This window comes from Vigna unguiculata, chromosome 11 (assembly GCF_037176805.1).
Source record: "Vigna unguiculata cultivar grain cowpea cultivar isolate G323 ecotype 2 chromosome 11, ASM3717680v1, whole genome shotgun sequence".
Classification (NCBI taxonomy): Eukaryota; Viridiplantae; Streptophyta; class Magnoliopsida; order Fabales; family Fabaceae; genus Vigna; species Vigna unguiculata.
Window position 1 is genome coordinate 44,413,701 of NC_140802.1, and position 20,786 is coordinate 44,434,486.

General features: G+C 33.2%; 2 protein-coding genes across 2 annotated transcripts; both read right to left on the reverse strand.

Moving 5' to 3' along the window:
• Positions 1-31: 31 nt before the first annotated feature.
• Positions 32-7,106, reverse strand: LOC114169601 (protein DETOXIFICATION 46, chloroplastic-like). The gene is made up of 14 exons (XM_028054836.2): positions 6,567-7,106; positions 6,373-6,467; positions 4,757-4,865; positions 4,572-4,627; positions 4,026-4,081; positions 2,810-2,948; positions 2,551-2,688; positions 2,398-2,466; positions 2,195-2,305; positions 1,899-2,027; positions 1,008-1,085; positions 562-633; positions 405-464; positions 32-320 (listed from the first exon to the last, which is right to left on the reverse strand). The coding sequence occupies exons 1-14, from the start codon at positions 6,988-6,990 to the stop codon at positions 225-227; spliced, it is 1,632 nt and encodes a 543-aa protein (XP_027910637.1). The 5' UTR covers positions 6,991-7,106; the 3' UTR covers positions 32-224.
• A 1,776-nt stretch (positions 7,107-8,882) lies between these two features.
• Positions 8,883-16,602, reverse strand: LOC114170445 (protein DETOXIFICATION 46, chloroplastic-like). Its single transcript, XM_028055919.2, has 14 exons — positions 16,075-16,602; positions 15,881-15,975; positions 14,876-14,984; positions 14,685-14,740; positions 14,312-14,367; positions 13,728-13,866; positions 13,463-13,600; positions 13,311-13,379; positions 13,110-13,220; positions 12,852-12,980; positions 12,097-12,174; positions 9,463-9,534; positions 9,315-9,374; positions 8,883-9,230 (listed from the first exon to the last, which is right to left on the reverse strand). Exons 1-14 carry the CDS (start codon positions 16,493-16,495, stop codon positions 9,129-9,131), a joined length of 1,635 nt encoding a protein of 544 aa, XP_027911720.1. The 5' UTR covers positions 16,496-16,602; the 3' UTR covers positions 8,883-9,128.
• Between the last annotated feature and the right edge of the window lie 4,184 nt (positions 16,603-20,786).

Here is a 20,786-nt window from a genome sequence, read left to right on the forward strand (position 1 = left end):
AAGTTAGAATCACAATGAAACTGAAACATCATTAATAAACATAAGGAAAATTGATTGGGTCTAGAAATACATTTTACAATGTGTTCATTGATTGGATCTAGATGTGCAAGTCCTCTTTGACTTGCACATCATTCAATTAAAATCAATTTGTAAATTTGATTTCATTCAAAATCAATTTTTGCCTATGATTAGAAAGATCTATTTTATAAAACCAAGGCCACAAGTCAAGTAGTCCTCAGCTTGCGCAGCTCATGTGTGTTTCCTGAGTACAAAACGCCCTTGGGAGAAAGAAGGCGCTGGAGGGCAATTGAAAAGCGAGCCTATCAACCAGACAAGAATTACAAGTGAGAATACTTGAAGAACTGGTACTTCAACTTAACACAGGCTAAAGGTCTTATTCTTACCCATTGAAATATTGCGAGGGAAAACCAGCAGCCAAGTAAACCAAATCTATTGCTCATGGCCTGGGCATCACAAAAAAAAAAAAATTTGTGCGTTTCAGGCAAAATTGGGCAAGCAAGATTACTGTGAGTGGCCCGAGCTTAAGGAGAGGTAGTTTACCCATAATACTAGTGAACCCACGCAAAAGCATCCAGTCATTGACAAACTTATAAATCTCAGGTCCCGCCCAGCCTGCATGAGCAAAGATACATTAAAGTTCTAATATGGTTTTTAGGAGACACGCAGGTCCCTGTTTTGAATGAGTAATGCCGAAAACAAGACAAGTTTGATTGCGGTGTCGGCAATAAAATAGCTAACGACTAATCTTTTTAAGCTTATTTTGATAATCTTCTAAGCAAACTTATCAAGAGCAAGTTCTTGGTTTATTATAATAAGTTTTATAGTCAAATTTATAACATAAACTCTCATGAAAAAACGCTTCACCAAGCTGTTGAACACAAACACACTAAAAGTCCTCTAAACATACTTGAAGAGAACGAACGTACTGAAAAAGTTTTATATGCCTGCCTATTTTTCCCATTTATATAAAGATTTGACGAACTTACCAGCAATGTTCCCTCGAGGCTGTGAGTAGGGGGAGTTATAGACAGCGCTATAAAGTATGGAATCAGCACTTTATGCATCTGCACGATCATGATTACAAAGACACCAGTTAACAGTAATCTATGATCTAAATTTCAAAATATACTAATTCACAAAAAATGCTGCATTTCCGTTTGTTTGCCCTGTTGCTTGTGTGCTTGTCCAACCAAGCACTGGTTCAGTAACCTGTCAGTACACCCTCTTTAACTGAGTGTTTGAAAACCAGTGAAGAATTAAGTGAACTAGCCTGTTTAGTGCTTAACTGGTTTGAGCTTCTTGTACAAAAAGGCAAACCTTTAACCCTAGGATTCAAAACTTGATATGTCCAGCTTCATCACCATGCCATGCTGCTGGCCACTAAAGCTGGTCCTTTATTTCAATTTTCTTTTTTAAAATAATGCTTTCAGATTGCGTTCCAATATTTATATGTGCAACTTAAATTTATTCATTTACTGGTTCAAATCTATTAAATTTTAACAACGCATGACACATAATATGATCTTTCATGTTATTTCAAAATCTAAACAAACTCAATTTCTATAAGCATAACATTTATTTATTAATCTGATTGTGTAACAACTACATTGCTTCAACCCTCAAATACATAAACTCTGAACTACAATATTTACAGTTTTAATATCTGATCTGTTTTTAAGAATATTATTGCACACAAGTAATGATTTAAAATCATAAACTCTCAAAGAACAAGACTAACAAGGAAAAATGGTAATTTAACTTCTAAATACTTGATTGACTATACCGGCACATGTTTTCAAACAAGTTGCAAAGGATTAAGCACAAAAGGGGACACAGCATAGATATGATATCTAAATCATAGAAAGGAATGAACTGACCTCCTGAATGACCATCCGATCAGGTGTAAAAATGTATGGAAATAACCAAGGAACTGATGTTCCAACAATCCCTAGCAATAATCCAAGTATGATTCCGATTGTCAGAAGAGACCTTAGGAGCAATTGGGCCTGTCATGAAAATTTTGAAAAAGAAGAAATGATAAGAAATTATCGTCTTATATAACATGAATGTCAACTAAACAAAAGAGTGATCAGAGACCGTAGATATGAGGATAGGGTAGAGACCCTTGGACATCAGAGTATGATTTGTGACATTATAAATGAGAAATACTGACCTTTGATAAGCTGCGATTAGCTCCATATATCAATTCAGGCATAAATGATTGAGCAGTTTGGGAGAGAGGTTCACCCCAAACAGTACACATGGAATATGTTTGGACCATTACCTGAAGAAAAAATTTACGTTATCACTGGCCTTGAAATTGGTTTTCACGGAAAAATCTCAAACAGCAAGCAAAGAAAGCCAAATAAAACTAACTTGATGAGCAGCCATTGTATGTGTACCCAATGATGTAGCGAAATATATAAGCAGTGAGTAGAAAGCCACCTAAACATTAGAACTTCAGATTACATTAAAAAGCTTAAACTAATCCAGACAAAGCTACAGATCTAGTATAACGATGGAGACAACCTTTGACATCATTGTCATAAATACAGGAGCAGCAAGCCCAAATATCATCAGAAGTTCCTTCCCTGACGGAATGGAGAAGGCAAGTGCGTTATATCCCTTTTTGTTTAGTGTTTTAATCATCATGGAAGCAGCAACAACCTAGAATCAGTATGAGAATAGAAAAACAGTATATGACGAGTTAGAGAGTGTTTTGAGAATAGGAAAGCCACATATAATACAACTCAATACATTACAATGCATAAGGGTTAGCTCAGCATACTTGGGAAATCATTGTAGCCCACGCTGCCCCTACAATTCCATAGCCTAACCAGTTGCACAAAACTATGCAACCAATAATATTTATAACAGTAGCAGCAGCCAAGGACTTCAAGGGTCCCAAGGAATCTTTCATGCCAAGACTACAGAATGTGAAATTAAATTAATAAGCCAATGTTCACCATTTTTCTGAAACTATTCCAAAAAAAATTGGCATTTGGCATTATAAGCTCTGCCAATTGTAACAGAAGAACCTAAAAAAGGTTATTTACTCAGTTTAGAAAGAGGACACTGCATACTAAGTTCAAAATACAAGATACAGACTATATACATTCAACATATAGAGGTAGGAAATCATTGTAGCCCACGCTGCCCCTACAATTCCATAGCCTAACCAGTTGCACAAAACTATGCAACCAATAATATTTATAACAGTAGCAGCAGCCAAGGACTTCAAGGGTCCCAAGGAATCTTTCACGCCAAGACTACAGAATGTGAAATTAAATTAATAAGCCAATGTTCACCATTTTTCTGAAACTATTCCAAAAAAAATTGGCATTTGGCATTATAAGCTCTGCCAATTGTAACAGAAGAACCTAAAAAAGGTTATTTACTCAGTTTAGAAAGAGGACACTGCATACTAAGTTCAAAATACAAGATACAGACTATATACATTCAACATATAGAGGTAGGAAATCATTGTAGCCCACGCTGCCCCTACAATTCCATAGCCTAACCAGTTGCACAAAACTATGCAACCAATAATATTTATAACAGTAGCAGCAGCCAAGGACTTCAAGGGTCCCAAGGAATCTTTCATGCCAAGACTACAGAATGTGAAATTAAATTAATAAGCCAATGTTCACCATTTTTCTGAAACTATTCCAAAAAAAATTGGCATTTGGCATTATAAGCTCTGCCAATTGTAACAGAAGAACCTAAAAAAGGTTATTTACTCAGTTTAGAAAGAGGACACTGCATACTAAGTTCAAAATACAAGATACAGACTATATACATTCAACATATAGAGGTAAATTAACTTTGCGTGAGAAATGCCAAAGCAAGTGAATTTTTTAGCCAAGCCAATATATCAAGACAAATCTATTATTATTATGAATAGTATTTCCTACATGATATGAATATCAAGCCTCAAATCGTTAACTCAGGTTCAAATATCGTCCCAGAGATTCAGATGTCAGAAATAAAAAGCGTATTTGCACCTTGCACTTTGAGAAACCCATCCAACAAGTAAAGCAGGCCACGCCAAGCCGCGAATCTAACAAAAACAGAGTAACCGAAAAATCACTGCATAAATTAAGAGGGGAACAACACAGTTTATAATTAGGAAGCACTAAGCAAAATCTTATTAGCAGGTTTTGAGAAATGTCTTGTTATTAATAAAATTGCAAGAAAACAAAATTGATGAAATATAAGGGGTGTTTACTTGCATTTTTATTTCCCATTTTCAATTTTTTATTTCATTTTCAAAGTACGAAGCAGCACCTCATTTTCAATCTGTAATTAAGGATTTGTACAAGAAACAAAGAAACAAATTTACAGTATAAATATTTGAAAATAGAAGACAAATTGTAAGCAAGGTTGCCAATTTGTAAATAAAAGGTGAAAACGGATAGTGGAAACACACGTAAACACCCTCTGCGTTACTTCCCTCCATAAATAACATGTCGAGTAACTTCTTGAATTCATAGAATGTTAATTACAATCTTTATTTAAATCAAATGACATAAAAACATGTGGAAACAAACCTTTACATAACTGCTAGCTGCAGGTACTATGTGTGCATTCTTTGATCCAGTGAAAGCTGAAAAGGCATAAATGGAAAAATCACCAGTTATGGGATTGACCCTGCTACCCTTTCAGCGCAAGTGAATTCTTGTTTTCCAAAACGTATCAAAGAACACAAGTGGCTAAAGCACTCTATTTTCAATACCAGTTATTATTGCAGCACCAAATAGCCTTGTGAACAAAAGCATCACAACGCCACAAGATAACCCAACAAAAACCAAGATAGATATGTGATGTTGCACTTCTTGTTTGTCCTACACAAGTTCGTGAAAAAATTAGTATAAGTCCCAAAAGTGCACAAGTTAAATATGCAGATTGGAATAAACAAGGTGATGTAGATTTAGTCAAATCAAGTAATGCTAGATAAAGTTGTGGCCATTGCATTACCACATGTTTAAATATTGCAATATTGAAAATTAAGGTGTCGATACTAAGTTTTTAATGAAAGACAAGCTACAGGAAGGTATTATTGTGCCTTGAATTCATCCCTTTTCATATCCTATTATAAAAAAGATGGCACACGAAGATTTTGTATTGATTACAGAGATATGGATGCAATTATTCTGATAAAAGACAGTTTTCCTATGCCAAATGTTTATGAACTAGATGAAACAACTTATTTCTCTAAGCTGGATTTAAGATTCGGATATCATCAAATCTTAGTCAATGAGGTAGATGGACATAAGATAACATTTATAACTCACCACAACCGTTATGAATGGTTGATGAAATCACTTGGGCAATAACTAATGCCCCTACAACTTTTGAGAGCTTAATGGATGAATATGAAGCTTTCGAAGGTTTTCTTCAGGAAATATGCCTTGGTATTCTTTGATGATAATATTGATTTATAGCTCTTATAGGTCCTTCCATAGTCTCATTTGGAGGTGGTACTTTCAATATTGCATCACCATACACTTTGTGCAAAATATCAATGCTCATTTGGATTGCAGTAAATTTTTAGAACATAGTCTCTAGTACAGGAGAGGAAATGGACCAAAGCAAAGTGCAGGTACCGTTGGATTGCCCTATACCTTTGAATCTTAAAATTGTGGGAGGCTTTCTTGTGCTTACAGGATACAATAGAAGATTTATAAAGAGTTATGCTTCATTAAGAAAGAAAATTTCGACTGCGATAATCATACTGCCACAGCCTTTGTAGATCTCAAAACTGCCATTGCCCAGGCCCCAGTCCAAACTCTTCCCGATTCTTCTCAACCTTTTTGTCTTGAAAACAGATGCATCAGGATTAAGGTTAGGTTCTGTGTTGAAAAAAAATCACCATCCAATTGACCACTAGAATGCAGAGGACGTCAGACTATATCAGGGAGTTTTATGCTATATCTGAGGCTGTTGTTAGGTTCAAGCGTTACCACCTTGGCCAGAATTTGTGATTAATATGGATCAGAAAAGTTTGAGGAGTTTAACTGATAAAATACTCCAGACACCGGAACAGAAATATTGGCGACCCAAATTGTTGGTCTATGAATTTTACAATTGAATATAAACCTGGTAAAGATAATGAGGCAACAATTCTGGCCTAATCTCAACCTAGAGTTCAGCTTGGTCCGATGCTGAAAGAGGCTCTATGTGCTCATTCTAAACTCTATGTGCACAGTAAATTGTTATACTCAAAAGGCAGGCTAGTTATCCTAGCAGAACATGAATTAGTGAAACAGATTCTGTATGAGTTGCATAGCTCATTGTAACGACACATGCATCATACTCGACATCCAATAATCTCACACATTTGTTACCAACCTGTTTAGCAAGGGCAGTGGCAACCATATTGGAAGTGGCAATTGATAGAAACATGAACACGTAGCTCATGTAATCACAAACAACAGTGGCAGGACCTGCTCGTAGGAAACTAAAATAAGATAAACGAGATATTTTTCATAATTAAGAGAAAACATAATAAAGTGAATTGAGCGACGATTAATCTCTTTCAATACCTAGAGCAGCAAGTTCAATGGAGCTTCTCTGACCAATAATTGCAGTATCAATGAGACTCATGAGTGGTGCACATATCCAAAGTCCGGTTGCTGGACCTGTAAACATCACAATTTCCTTTATCTGATCCAATATCCCTCGATTCGCTAGTTCCTTTTTCTCACCCTGCGTCGATATTCGTTCTTCCTTTTCTTCTTCTTCACCTTCGTTCGCGATTTCATCACTTCGAAATGCGCGAGCGGTTACGAAGGCGTTGCGATGATACGTGGATGCTGAAGCTGTGTTTGAGAGGGAGAGACCGAAAGGAAGAGAATGTGCAGAGAAAAATCGAGGAAGACGATGGTTTGAAAGCGTGAAATTAGGGTTTTGGCGGGGAGAGGAGTGAAGATAGGAAGGAAGAAGTAGCGGTTTGAGTTTGAATGCCATTCTTCGCTCTTTGCTACTGTGAATGGAGGGAACGAAACGAACCCAATGGGATTTATAAAACCCAAGATCGTTAGCCTCTGTTGGGGTTGGAGTCGGCGAATTTTTCGTTTTTAGTTTTAAAATATAAAATTGGAAGTAAAAGCATTTTATTTATTTTTATTTGGGTCACTGTCACTGATTGATGTGTGGTTACATAATAGGGGCAGAGTCTCTCAACCATTTTGCTTTTTTCCACGCCATCAAATCCAGAGAAAAAAAAAAAACTGCCACTGTTTAAAATAATATAGAAATGAGTGATGTGATTTGCTTAGTCTTAACTAAGACAATATTTTATGTAAGATTCTTTTATAGAACACCGGCGAAATTTAGCTTATAAAGTTATGAAGAAACTTATGTAAGAAACATTTTTAAAATGAAAGACTTTTTGTTATGTAAAAATTATTTTTGAAATAAAAGGCTTTTGATATTATATTATATTTCTCCGAACTGTTATTAAGATGGATCAGACTTTAATGTTATGGTGAGATTTTTTGAGAGAAAATATATAAGAAATTCGGTATCAATGAACGAAACTAAATAAAAGACGAGAATACCACTTTTTTAATTATATATTATTTATTCTATTTATTTTCTTAATCTAATGTCTGATTTTTAACTCTTCTTAAATTTCTATCATTTTACAAGTTCGACCTCTTCTCCCCCGTACTCGAAAACACTGACTTTGGAGGAGGGTGCAAGTTGTTCTTCTATCTCCATTCTCTTCATGACTAAAAAATCTAATCACGATATTTAAACCCAAAATCTCGTCGAATGAGAATGAAGAGGCACGGGCACATGGTCATTGTGTAAATGCCACCTTGAAAACCTTCTACGCTGAATTCATGTCTAGTTTGTACGTGGTGTCTCTTTTCACTGCCAATTTAACATTCTTGATCCTTCCAGATTGAAAGGCCAAATTCCTTCATCACATTCCGTTCGTTTTCAGTTCTTCTTAAGGCATCTTTTGGTATAAATAATTTAGTATTTGTCAGCGTTTATGGCGATTGATTTGGCATGACTTGGGAAAATAATCTTTATCTAATTGTGATGATTCACATACAAATCTGTGAAAGAGAAAACAAGCGTAAAATAAGAAGGAAATTATTTAATAAATTGTTAATTTATTTTTATATTAAAAATTGAAATTTTAAAATAATTTTAGTATTCGATTTTTTTTTTTGTTTTTTATAATTGGTATTGATAATTAATAAATAATATTTGATTTTTTAACATCAATTCTCACCGAAAGTTGTTGGGTTGGGGGTATTTATTTGCCACTTGATAACAATTTCAGCTTGTAACTAAGTTACTTGATAACAATTTCATCTTTAGATGTCTGAGAGTTCGCTGCCGAAAATAAATATCATGATTCTCCAAATTACATCAGCAAGTACTCTCCTATCAATAATCTTTAGTCCACCACGTGAAAAATAGTCCTCGCCCAAAGTTCATTTATTACCACACACTATTTTGCTGAGGATTAATTTTATACAAAAATCACAATACTGTTTTCTTAAAAGTAAGCAAAATAAATCGAGCATGTAGTAATTGTCAAAATCTTAAAAAATACAAGGTCAGAAAATAAATGGCTCATTTCTCAGGCATATATTGATTTTCAAAATTAATTGAGGGAAATACGCATTGTTCTGAATGCCCTTAGCTTACTGTTTACAACTGAGGTACTAAGTCATACCATACTACTTTCTTTTTAGGTATCATTTAAGATTCTGTTAAAAATATAAAACCAATTTTCTTGACTTCAATAAAATATTAATAAAATTTTATACTTCATATTAGGCGAAAATTTATGTAAATGATAAAAGAGTAAGGAATATTATTCTAAACTTTGAAGATGGCAGTTAATAAAAATATTACATAAACAAATACAAAGTGCACACACCACTACAAGGATCTGAATTAATTTTCACGCTACTTATGATAGTGATAATATATGTAGAAAGAAATTTATTTATTCAATCCAATCTAACTCAGATAAAATGAATTATAAAACTAATGGCCCCCGGGTCGAGATGACCCAATAGTCTTCTGCCACTGTAACTTGTGTGATGAAATATAAAGTATGAAACCAAGGACACAAACTAGGCAGTCCTTAGCTTTAGGAGCTCATACCTGTCTGTATCTTCGGAGTATAAAATGCCCTTGGGAGAAAGAAGACGCTGGAGGGCCATCGAAAACCGAGCCTAACATCCATAACAGAATTGCAAATCAGAATACTTAAAGAACTGGTACTTTAAATTAGGAAAAGCTCTAGTTCTTATTCCTACCCATTGAAATATTGCCAGGGAAAACCAGCAGCCTAGCAAGCCAAATCTACTACTCAAGGCCTGAGCATCAAAAAAAAATGTATGTTTCAGGCAAAATCGGTCAAGCAATGTTACCATGTACGGTAGGAGTTCAAGGAAAGGTGTTTACCCATAATACTAGTGAACCCACGCAAAAGCATCCAGCCATTGATAAACTTATAAATCTCAGATCCCGCCCAGCCTGCACGGGTAAACGTACATTAAAGTTACAATAGCAGTTGTTGTGTGACACATGCAGAGGTTCTTGTTTCTAACGAGTTGGAAATGTTGGGCATGGAATCAAATCATCATCATCACGTTAAACATTAGATACCATTATGATAAAAAAAATATCAAAATATTAATTCAACTTGAAAAAACAGAATTTAGATGAGCTTAAGAGAGTTAATGAAACACACAAAGTAGGACGAATAAGTTATTGGTTGGACAGTGGAGGATTTTTCCATTGATCGAGGTGTTCAAGGAGTTGTGTTATATTGCATGAAACATAGGAGATCTTGCAGAAGAAAAAAAAGCCTGTTGGAAGCTGCGCAGGACCATGCAAGAAATTGACACAATAATGACAGTTTCAAATTTCTTGAACTTTGAAGCTGCAAAACCGTGCAATTTGTCATGCGAGATAATTTTGGAATCCCTTTCCCAACCTTAAAATCCCGCTTTCTAACCTGAACCCTTATCCCGTCTTAGCTCTCTGACTCCACCACTAAATTCTTTATCACCCACCCAAATCCACCGGAGTCTCTCCTTTACATACTCCAGCCACCACCATCATTTCACCCAAAATCTTCCTATCTCTGGATTTTCTCACAAATCACCTTTCGCACATCACAATCTTCTCCGACACATCCACTAACCTCCCTCTCTCCATTGTTGCAGCTCAATGGCCCCCAAGCGAAAGATGTTGAGTCATCTTCCAACCCAAGCCCACAAGGAAGAAACCCCATTAGGGGAGGACAAGGGAACCACCAAGGGAATAAAGGTTAACTTGGTAGTAAAAGCACAATAGAAGGATGAATATGGGTATGGAAAATGATTTATGGACACCTTGATTTTGTCTACATCTATTACACGCTTATTTTTTCTTTCAATCTTTTCTTATAACATAAACCTATTGTTTTTCTTCTCTCTGTAAGTGTATACTAGTTGTTAATACCTTTTTGGTATTCATGAATCATTACTTCTATGGGTATTATCTATCCGATCAATACCTGGATCTGGATCGTTAATATTAAAATATCTAATCGTATTTGTGTGTATAGATATAATTTACATTCTCACCAATGATCTATTAAAGAGCTTTTAGAGTTTGATTTCATAAATTTATGTCCTCTTTTTACTACTGAAACTAAAGTTGTTCTTTTATTTAAACATAAGTGTTACGATGGAACTTATTTAAATTTGTATTTTTTTAAGAAGACTAATGATGCAATTATTTTTTATCCGTAGAAATTAAACATACGGTAAGGAGTTTAGAATAACTCACATCTTGTTCAATCAACTCAGCTAGACTATCTTGATAAATACAATCTTATTTGGATTATACTTTAAGATAAAAAAATTATTTGAATTTATATTTAGAGAATTTTTTTAATTTACAAAAATAAAAATAAATATTAATGGGTATAAAATAGTCCACAGGTAATTTTAAACAGATAATCAGGGTAATAGATAGCTACTATCCGTGCTCATCCTAATCGCGGGTTTGATTTTTCCAACGAAACGACTAACATTTGTAGAACAAAAAGTTATAGGCAACCGCCCACCAACAGTTTTAGTTCTTGTATTGCCTGACTCTTTCCACCAGACAAGATACAATGTTATGTATGGTCACACCATTCATGCCACCACGTACAATAACTAGATCATTGTGGGTAAACCTTCAAGGGAGGGGGGGCAAATTATCAAGGAACTAAGTATAACAGCAGCGCTTAGCAATAGAGGTAATGACGCCCTGAAGCATAACTACACTAAAAGTTCCATTGGGAATAGTTTGAAGTTACCTAGCAAGCAAGATACCTATATCAAGTTGCGCCTATGAGTCAGTCAGCAGCCCATCAAAAATAAAAGTTCCCAGTAACTGATTTTTCCATTTCACTCACCTCTACCAAAATATGCAAAGTACTAAGAATTCCAAAAGTACTTCCAAGTAGAAATTTTCCTTCATTCAGGCAAACCTTGCCCACCCCCTCATTGCCCAAAACATAAAATTGAAATCATCCTCAAGCCTAGAAAATCAAGGTGAAATCCAAGAAACCAGTGGCATAAATAGTGTGGCAGTACAAAGGATTATAGACCATTGAGTTGCAATAATGTTGATATGGAGGAGATAGAAAGATGAAGGTTGGTGGGTGGGTAGAATAAAGGAGAAGGTTGTGACCTGGGAAAGAGATAAGGAAGATTTTATATGGAGAATGGTTGGTTTAAATGTGGTGGTGGGTAGGTATATACGATGGTGATGAAAGGAGTGGCTAAGGAGGTTTTGGGTGGACGAGGAAGATGAAGATTTGAGGAGTGAGTCAAATAGGGGCACAACTGAGAAGGGGTCGAGGGTTTAGGTTATACTGTCGGATTTAAGGGTTGAGGAAAAAGATTTGAAATTCAAAATCACATGTCTCATTCTGCATGACAAATTGCATCTGCACAACTGCGCAACTTTCGAATACACATTTTATCCAAACACAACCAAAGATCTTAAGCATCCTAGAAGAAGAGGTATGGAAGAAGATGAAGCGAACAAACATACCAGCAATGTTCCCTCGAGGCTGATAGTAGGGGGTGTTACAGCAAGGGCTATAAAATATGGAATCAGCACCTTATGCATCTGCACGGTTACAAATACAGTAGTCAACAGTTACCCATAATCTAAATTCCAAAATATTATAATTCATAAAAATATCTGCAAATACATATAATCTGAACAAAATATTGTCTAAAAAAGCTCGTTAGGATGAACTCTAACTTGGCTCTGATACCATTAGAGAAGTGAGTTTTAAACCTAACTCAACTCCACAAAACCAACTTGTAAGATGAGATTTGCACCCCACTTATATACTATGAAATGGCCTTATCTCTAGTTGATTTGAGACTTTTAACATATCTTTTATTTATTTATTTATTAACTTAACTCTTGCTATTGAGTTTTAACAACGCAAATGACATAATATGGTCCTTTTGTTATTTTAAAATTTAACCAAAAGAATCCTCTTTATGTTTTATATTTGATTATTATTTTGTGTATAATTAACAATGGTTCGACTGTGCATCAGTATCTTTACCGTTTTGATGTCTCTATTCCAGCTTTAAAAACATTACTATCCAGACTATGATTTAAAATCATAAAGCTCTCAAGGGACAAAATAAAACACGGGAAGAAAGCAATTTAGCTTCAAATGATTGATAGTACTGCCACACATTTTCAAACAGGTTGCAGAGGATTAAAAAGGAAAGAGGAGCCAACACGGATATGTAAACTAAATTTTGAAAAAAGAATGAACTAACCTCCTGGGTGACCATCCGATCAGGTGTAAAAATGAAGGGAAATAACCAAGGAACTGAAGTTCCAACAATCCCTAACAATAAGCCAAGTATAACTCCAATTATCACAAGAGACCTTAGAAGCAATCGGGCCTGTTCAATATCATGAAAACAACAAAAAGAGGCATTGAGAGATCAAAGACCGTAGATATGAAGAAGACAGGGAAAATACCTTTTGACATCAGCGTAAGATTTGTGACACTGTAATTGAGAAACACTAACCTTTGATAAACTCCGATTTGCTCCATATATCAGTTCAGGCATAAATGACTGAGCAGTTTGAGAGAGAGGTTCACCCCATACTGTACACATGGAATACGTTTGGACCATGACCTGAAGCAAGAATTTAAATAATTACTCTCCTAGAATTTGGTTTTCAAAAAAAAAAAAACTCAACAGCAGGCAAAGGAAAATAAAACTAACTTGATGAGCAGCCATTGTATGTGTACCCATTGATGTAGCAAAATATATAAGTAGTGAGTAGAAAGCCACCTAAACATCAGAACTTCAGATTATATTAAAAGGTTAGACTACTGTATTCAAAGCTACAGATCTAGTATTACACTAGAGACAACCTTTGACATCATTGTCATAAATACAGGAGCCGCAAGCCCAAATATCGTCAAAAGTTCCTTCCCTGAAGGAATGGAGAAGGCAAGGGCATTATATCCCTTATTGTTTAGAGTGTGAATCATCATGCAAGCAGCAACAACCTAGAGCAACAAGGGAAGAGAAAAGCAGTGCGCAATGAGCTTAGTACTTTGAGAATGAGTACAATACAACCGTATATAATACAATTCAATATATATAATATCATAAATAAGAGTTAGTTCAGCATACTTGTGAAACCATTGTAGCCCATGCTGCCCCTACAATACCGTAGCCTAAACAGATGCACAAAATTATACAACCACTTATATTTATAAAACTAGCAGCAGCCAAAGCTTTCAAGGGTCCCCAGGAATCTTTCATACCAAGACTGCAGAACGTGAATACCAAAACCATTAATTAATTTAACAAGCCAATGCTTAGCATATTTTTTAAATCATACAAAGCAAACATTGATACTTGGTATGCATTAAGCTCTGCGAATATGAGAGAAACTTTAAAAGATTATTCATAATTATAGTTATTTTTAAAAAGAAAAACAGAAAGAGGAAACACATACTTTACTTAAAATATGAGAGATAAACAACATATATTCCAGATATAGAATGCTGTCTCAGAAATGTCAAAGCACAGGAATTTTACCCAATAAAATATCAAGAATAATCTACTAATATATTGAACAGTATTTCATCTTGATATCAATTACTACATGAAACAGAATACCAAGACTGGAGCAGTATCTCAGATTTGACATAAAATTTTCAAACTACTTACATCAGAGAATCTGATGTTAGAAATAAATAGCATATTTGCACCTTGCACTCTGAGCAACCCATCCAACAAGTAAGGCAGGCGATGCCAAGCCTCGAATCTAAAATTCAAAAAAGAAAAAGAAAACTGTAACTGAAAATTCACTGCACCAAAATAAGCGGATGAGAACACTATCACATATCGTTTAAAAAATAATTAATGTAGCAAATTCCTATTTACAAGATTCTATCTCTTTGTAAAAAAAAAAAAAAAAAGCAATGTTACATAATACCTTCATCTACAATTACAAGAAAAACAAAAAGTTGATGAACTGATAAATTAATTGTCTTCATAATAGTTCTATAACTTCTAGATTTATAGAGCACGGATTGCAGTCTTTATTTAATTTAAAGGATATAAACTCGTGTAGAAGCAAACCTTTACATAATTGCTAGCTGCAGGTACTACGTGTGCATTCTTTGGTCCGATGAAAGCTGAAAAGGCATATAAATAGCAAAATCATCAGTTATGGGATTGACTCTACTAGCTAACCTTTCAGAACAAGTGAATTCTAGCTATCCAAAATGAGTTGAAGAGCACAAATGGAGAAAACACTCCATTTTCAATACCAGTTATTATTGCAGCACCAAATAGCCTAGTGAACAAAAGCATCGCAATGCCACAAGATAACCCAACAAAAAGCAAGATAGATATGTAGTGCTGTACTTCTTCTTTGTCCTACACAAACTCGTGAAAGAGCAGTATAAGTCCTGAAGTGCAGAGTGGTGGGTATACAAAGTGAATCGTGTAGATGTAGCCAGATCAAATAATAATAATAATAGATAACAATAATAATAGTAGTAGTAGTAGATAAATCATCGCACCACCTCATATTTACATTTTGACAACATTAAACGTCAAGCTAGAAATTAAGTTCGTAATCACCAACATATATCGATCAATCTGGTATATTCACTTAATCTTTGCATCAGTATACACTTGTTTAAGTAGATAAACAGAGAAACAGCAGCCTAGAAACTAGAAGAAGATATGGTTTCTAGTTACAATAATAACAATTGTAGATAATAACAATATAGCTTATTTAATTTCAAACAATCTGTTATTTAGTTGTACCTGATCACTCTCTATCCGGCCGACTCCTTACTGCACACAAATGCTATGTTAAATTATTCATTGGTCCCTACAGTTGTATTCATTCTAAGTTTAGTCCGTCTGAGACAAAACTGTGACCTTTAGCTCCTACACATGCATAAATTTAAGCTTTGTACCGGTGTGAACACCACAAAAAAAAAATATATATATTCTACCAATATAGAGCCACCACATAAACTTTCTCGTGAAGATAAACCACTACACAAAAAAAAAAAATAGATGGGAACCAATTTTACAGTTCTATGTTGTCCTCATATGCAAGCTATATATAAGATAAACCGCAGGGCACCATCTTCCCTTGTAGCATATAAGAGTAACTTCACTTCAGTCACTATACTTAAGAGCATCGATGGTGCCAACATCACAGATCTGGACCTAATGAGCATCTTGCCTCAGTTTTTCGATAAGAAAACACGCTAAACTTATATAGCATCCAATAATCTCACGTGCCTGTTACCAACCTGTTTAGCGAGGGCAGTGGCAACCATATTGGAAGTGGCAATTGATAGAAACATGAACACGTAGCTCATGTAATCACAAACAACAGTGCCAGGACCTGCTCGTAGGAAACTAAAATAAGATAAACGACATATTTTTCATAATTAAGAGAAATCCTAATAATGTGAATTGAGCGACGATTAATCTCTTACAATACCTAGAGCAGCAAGTTCAACGGAGCTTCTCTGACCAATAACCGCAGTATCGATGAGACTCATGAGTGGTGCACATATCCAAAGTCCGGTTGCTGGACCTGTAAACATCACAATGTCCTTCATCTGACTCCATATTCCTTGATTCACTAGCTCCTTTTTCTCACCCTGCCTCGATAATTCTTCATCTTTGTCTTCTTCGCCTTCGTCAACGATTTCATCACTTCGAACAGCGCGAGCGGTTACGAAGGCGGTGCGATGAAACGTGGATGCTGAAGCTGTGGTTGAGAGAGAGAGACTGAGAGGAAGAGAAGGAGCAGAGAAACGACGAGGAAGACGATGGTTTAGAAGCGTGAAATTAGGGTTTTGGCGGGGAGAGGAGTGAAGAGAGTAAGAAAGAGGTAGTGATTTGAGTTTGAATGCCATTTCTTGCTCTCTGCACTGCTTTGGTGGAGGGAAGGAAAACGAAGCAGAGTATTCCCTCCCACCCAACACTGGCTTGAGTGGCTCACCACAGTTCAAACTGATTGTCTATCCTTTTCTTCTTTTTCTAGTAATATATTCACTTACTTATTTTAGTATTTCTTTTTTTTAATGATAAAAGTATTTTAGGTATTTTAGAATCAAATAAAACATAAATTACGAAAATGAATATTCAATAAAAATAAGAACCTTTTTAAATATGATGTATTCCATTGAAATTTAAAAAGAAAATGCATGTACATTTTAAAGGTAAAAAGATTATCTATATTAGGTAGTATACAAAGATAGTTACGTTTTCGAATTCGTTAATTGTAAATGAATCCACAATCTATACCATACGGCTGAAAATATACTGTGATAATTTATATCTAAAAATATAGAGAGTCAACGTTCAGCCTTGTATGAAAAAGTATATGAAGTTGAGTTGTGAGAATGATTGAAGAGTTAGTTCCTGTCTTTTTTAAGTCAACTTTCGTTTTACCAAAAGAAAAATATATCATGTCATGTTGCTTAATTTAGATGAATCATTGTGTTATTTAATGGTTGATATCAATGTAATTGTAATTGTGATAGTTAATAGTTGTTTAATTTGAATTAAGTAAAAGACATATACGATTCTTTTTTTTTTATAGTTTATTCTCCAAAACTATCATAGTTTTGTATATATGGTGTGTGAAATTATTTGTCATGAAATTGTGTTAAAGTATTTATGAAAAGTAATTGTAGATGTTTTTTCAATTCAGAAATTATGTTATGAAAATAATAAAACAAGAAGAATTGTGACAAAATGCCTTAAAATTTGATGAAAAATGTCGGTTAACCCAGCACATGTTCAATTTGGATCCATTTCATTTAATATCTTGCTGGTTAAACGAATTTAAATAATTTTTTATTTTTTATTGATTTTTATATTTTTTATTACAATTACGTAGGTTGACAATGTAATTTTTTTAAAATATTATAATTTATTTAAATCATCTGCAGGTAAAAAATGTTTAAATAAATTAAATGTTTAATCTATTTGTCAAATTACTTAATCTACAACAGTATTTGGTAAAGTAAATATATATTTATTACAAACTTTATATATTTTGTCAATACATTTCAAGTGTAATATAATAAATATATAAAATAAATTCAAAGAAGTCAATTAATTCACTATCACAAAAATTGAGCCGAGTTAAGTTAATTATTTGTGAACTCCTTCTGATGGATTAACCATGTAAATGATTAATTCAATTTAACCTCATTATATCTACACACAATAATTGGGATGTGATACTAAAAGAAAAAAAAAATCATATAATTATGGACATGGATGCTAGCTACAAATAGTTACATCAAGTTATCAATTTTTAAGGTCCATGTGTCGGAAGGACGATGAAATCAATAATTGAATTCTGATAGTTAACAATGTGTTTACATGACAGTGAGATTTAACAAGTATGTTTACATGACAGTGAATTGATAATGGCATGTTACTTGAGGAATCGTCCGGTATCAACGAGCTTTGAGGTAGAAGACATTATTATCACAGACAAAATCACAAAAACTAATCTATCAATCCCTAAAAAAATAGGAAACGACACATCACGCAAGGACCAAGTGACAAAAGTTTTGATTCCAAAATTGACGATTCTAATAACACAACATTTGGAAGTGTTACTGCACTCTAAAAAAAATTCTTATTGCATTCACATCTATTCTTATAAAAGGAAAACTCTCCCTTCTATATGCACAACATCTCAGTTTAAGGATATTATAATTTTAAGAGGTTTTAAGTGTTTTGATTATTGTTCTTAACTTAAACTTTTATCTTAAACAAATTTTCAAGTGGGAAATCAACACTGTTCTTTATGGTAGGGTTAAGGCGTTCAAGGAATGAAGATGCTAAGTTCGTTTTCTTTTTCATATTTTACTTGAATTAGAATAAAAGAAGTCTTACGGGATCAAGGAACTTATCTATGATGGAACCATAAATTTAAAATTATCTCATTCACAAGATATTTAAAAAATAATAATTTAACTTTAGTGGTTAAATGTTTTTCGACATTGAAAAGTCTACCTTGATCGAAGTTCAACATTCGAAAATATAATTTATTAAAAATCGACATTCGAAAATAATGAGATTTGTATTACTCTTGTTAAATAATCAAAGACTATTTTTGGAATTTAAAATTGTTTGGACGTGTAAAAGAAACTTTGGAATTGCAAGAAGAAGTCTCGTAAAATAATATGACAAATATAAATCTCTGCATAAAAAATGAACTTTATTGAGACTTTTTCAAGTCCAAAATTGTCGCAATCTTTTTTTATTTTTCTGAGATGAAATCCCTCGAAACTTAAGAATGAATGAGATTTTGAGAAAACAAAACGAGGGGTGAGGAAAGAAAGAATAAATAAATATTTCTATTTAGTAGTTTATTTCTGACTTCAAATGCTAAAACGTATAACTTCCCACGCCACTCCCCTAATTTACTATTTTCACTCCCATTATTCCTTTCTTAAGTCCATGTCCAAAGAAACCCAGCACTAGCTAAAAAACATGTATCTACTCATTGGGAATCAAGGTTATTCTGCACCTCTATAATTACTATCTGCATCTCCATATTAATAGAAAACATATATATATATATATATATATATATTCTTCCTCAATGCACCTCAGCCCCGTTGCTATTTCTATTTCAAACGTTTTAGAAATCCCAATTTTATAATTGTATTCTATTAGTTATGTTCCACAAATCTAGTAATGAAATTATTTTTCAAAAATTTCAAAAAATTTATGTTTTAATAGATAATCAGAAAGTCATTTAGAAAAAATAAAATAAAATAGTCATTTTAAAATTTTGAAGAGATGCGCGAAGAAATTGTGGGATGCAGTAAGAAAAATACCTTATATCAAAGTATCCCAGCTCACGGTTTCTTCGCTTTATAATTTAAATAAAATTTTATTAAAATAATGGTTAAATATATTTTTCATTCCTTAATTTTTTTCAATGAATTTTAGAATTAGTTTATTTCAAAACTTTAAAATAATTTATTCCTTCATCTTTTGAAATACATGAATTTAATCATTTTAATCAAATTTTGTTAGGTTTATTTTATGTTTCGTACGTATTTCAGGATTGTATTTGAGTTGTTTATACTGTTTGACACGTTTTTACTTTAAAGTTAAGTCAAATACTATTATAAAACGTGTCTAAAATGTCAAATAAACTTAATAAAATTTGATTAAAATAATTAAATACACATATTTTAAAAAAAATGAATAACTAAATTAATCCAAAATTTATTAAAAATTAAGAAGCCAAACACATATTTAACCTTTTAAATAATATTACCTTGGGACAAATACATTACTCTTTCCCATTACAAAATACTTACCTTCTCTTAATACATATTTAAAACGAATACTAAAATGAAGTTAATATTGGATTAAAAGTTATAAAATTAACTAATTCATATTTTAATTTTTTAAATTACCATCTAAGTCATTCACTGGACAAAACAAGTGATAAAATTCACATAAAAGAAATTATTTTACAAAAACCATATAGTACGACGTAATTTTCTCAATATAACTGAATTTATAAAGCATTTCATTTAAAATCAAATATTTAATAGACTTAAATATATACAAAAAATAATTTTCTAAACCTTATTTAATATTAAAATAGTTATCAGAAATAAATTATATGAATCCAACTTAACATATTTTTAACCAAAAACCTCAAAATATTAAGTCATCAAAATAATATATTTATTATATATAAAATAAAAATATTTAATAAATTTTGCAACGTTTATAATTAAATCCGTAAGTACTGCTCCATATATTCGGTGCGTGTAGGAGAAGACATAGATTGATAATTATATTTGTGAGTCACGCTGTGAGCGTGTCTCTCGCGTCTCGCGTGGCCTGCATAAACAAATTGGTGGGAAAAAATGCGTGTAAATAGTGACAAAGGTTAGTTAATAACTGCACTCCACGTCATAAACAGTGACAAAAAAACGTTTTTTCTCTTTTTTTTTTCCTTCTCTTTTTCTTGACTGGTGCGTGTTATTTATTTAATAGTTTTATATTGATACTTGTTAATATTTGATTTTTTTTTCAACAATAATAAGAAATAATGATGACAGAAAATAACTGACAAGATATAATATTCACATAAATTGGGTTAAGAAAATTATTACATTCAAAATGGATAATGGTATTTTTATAAATAAATTT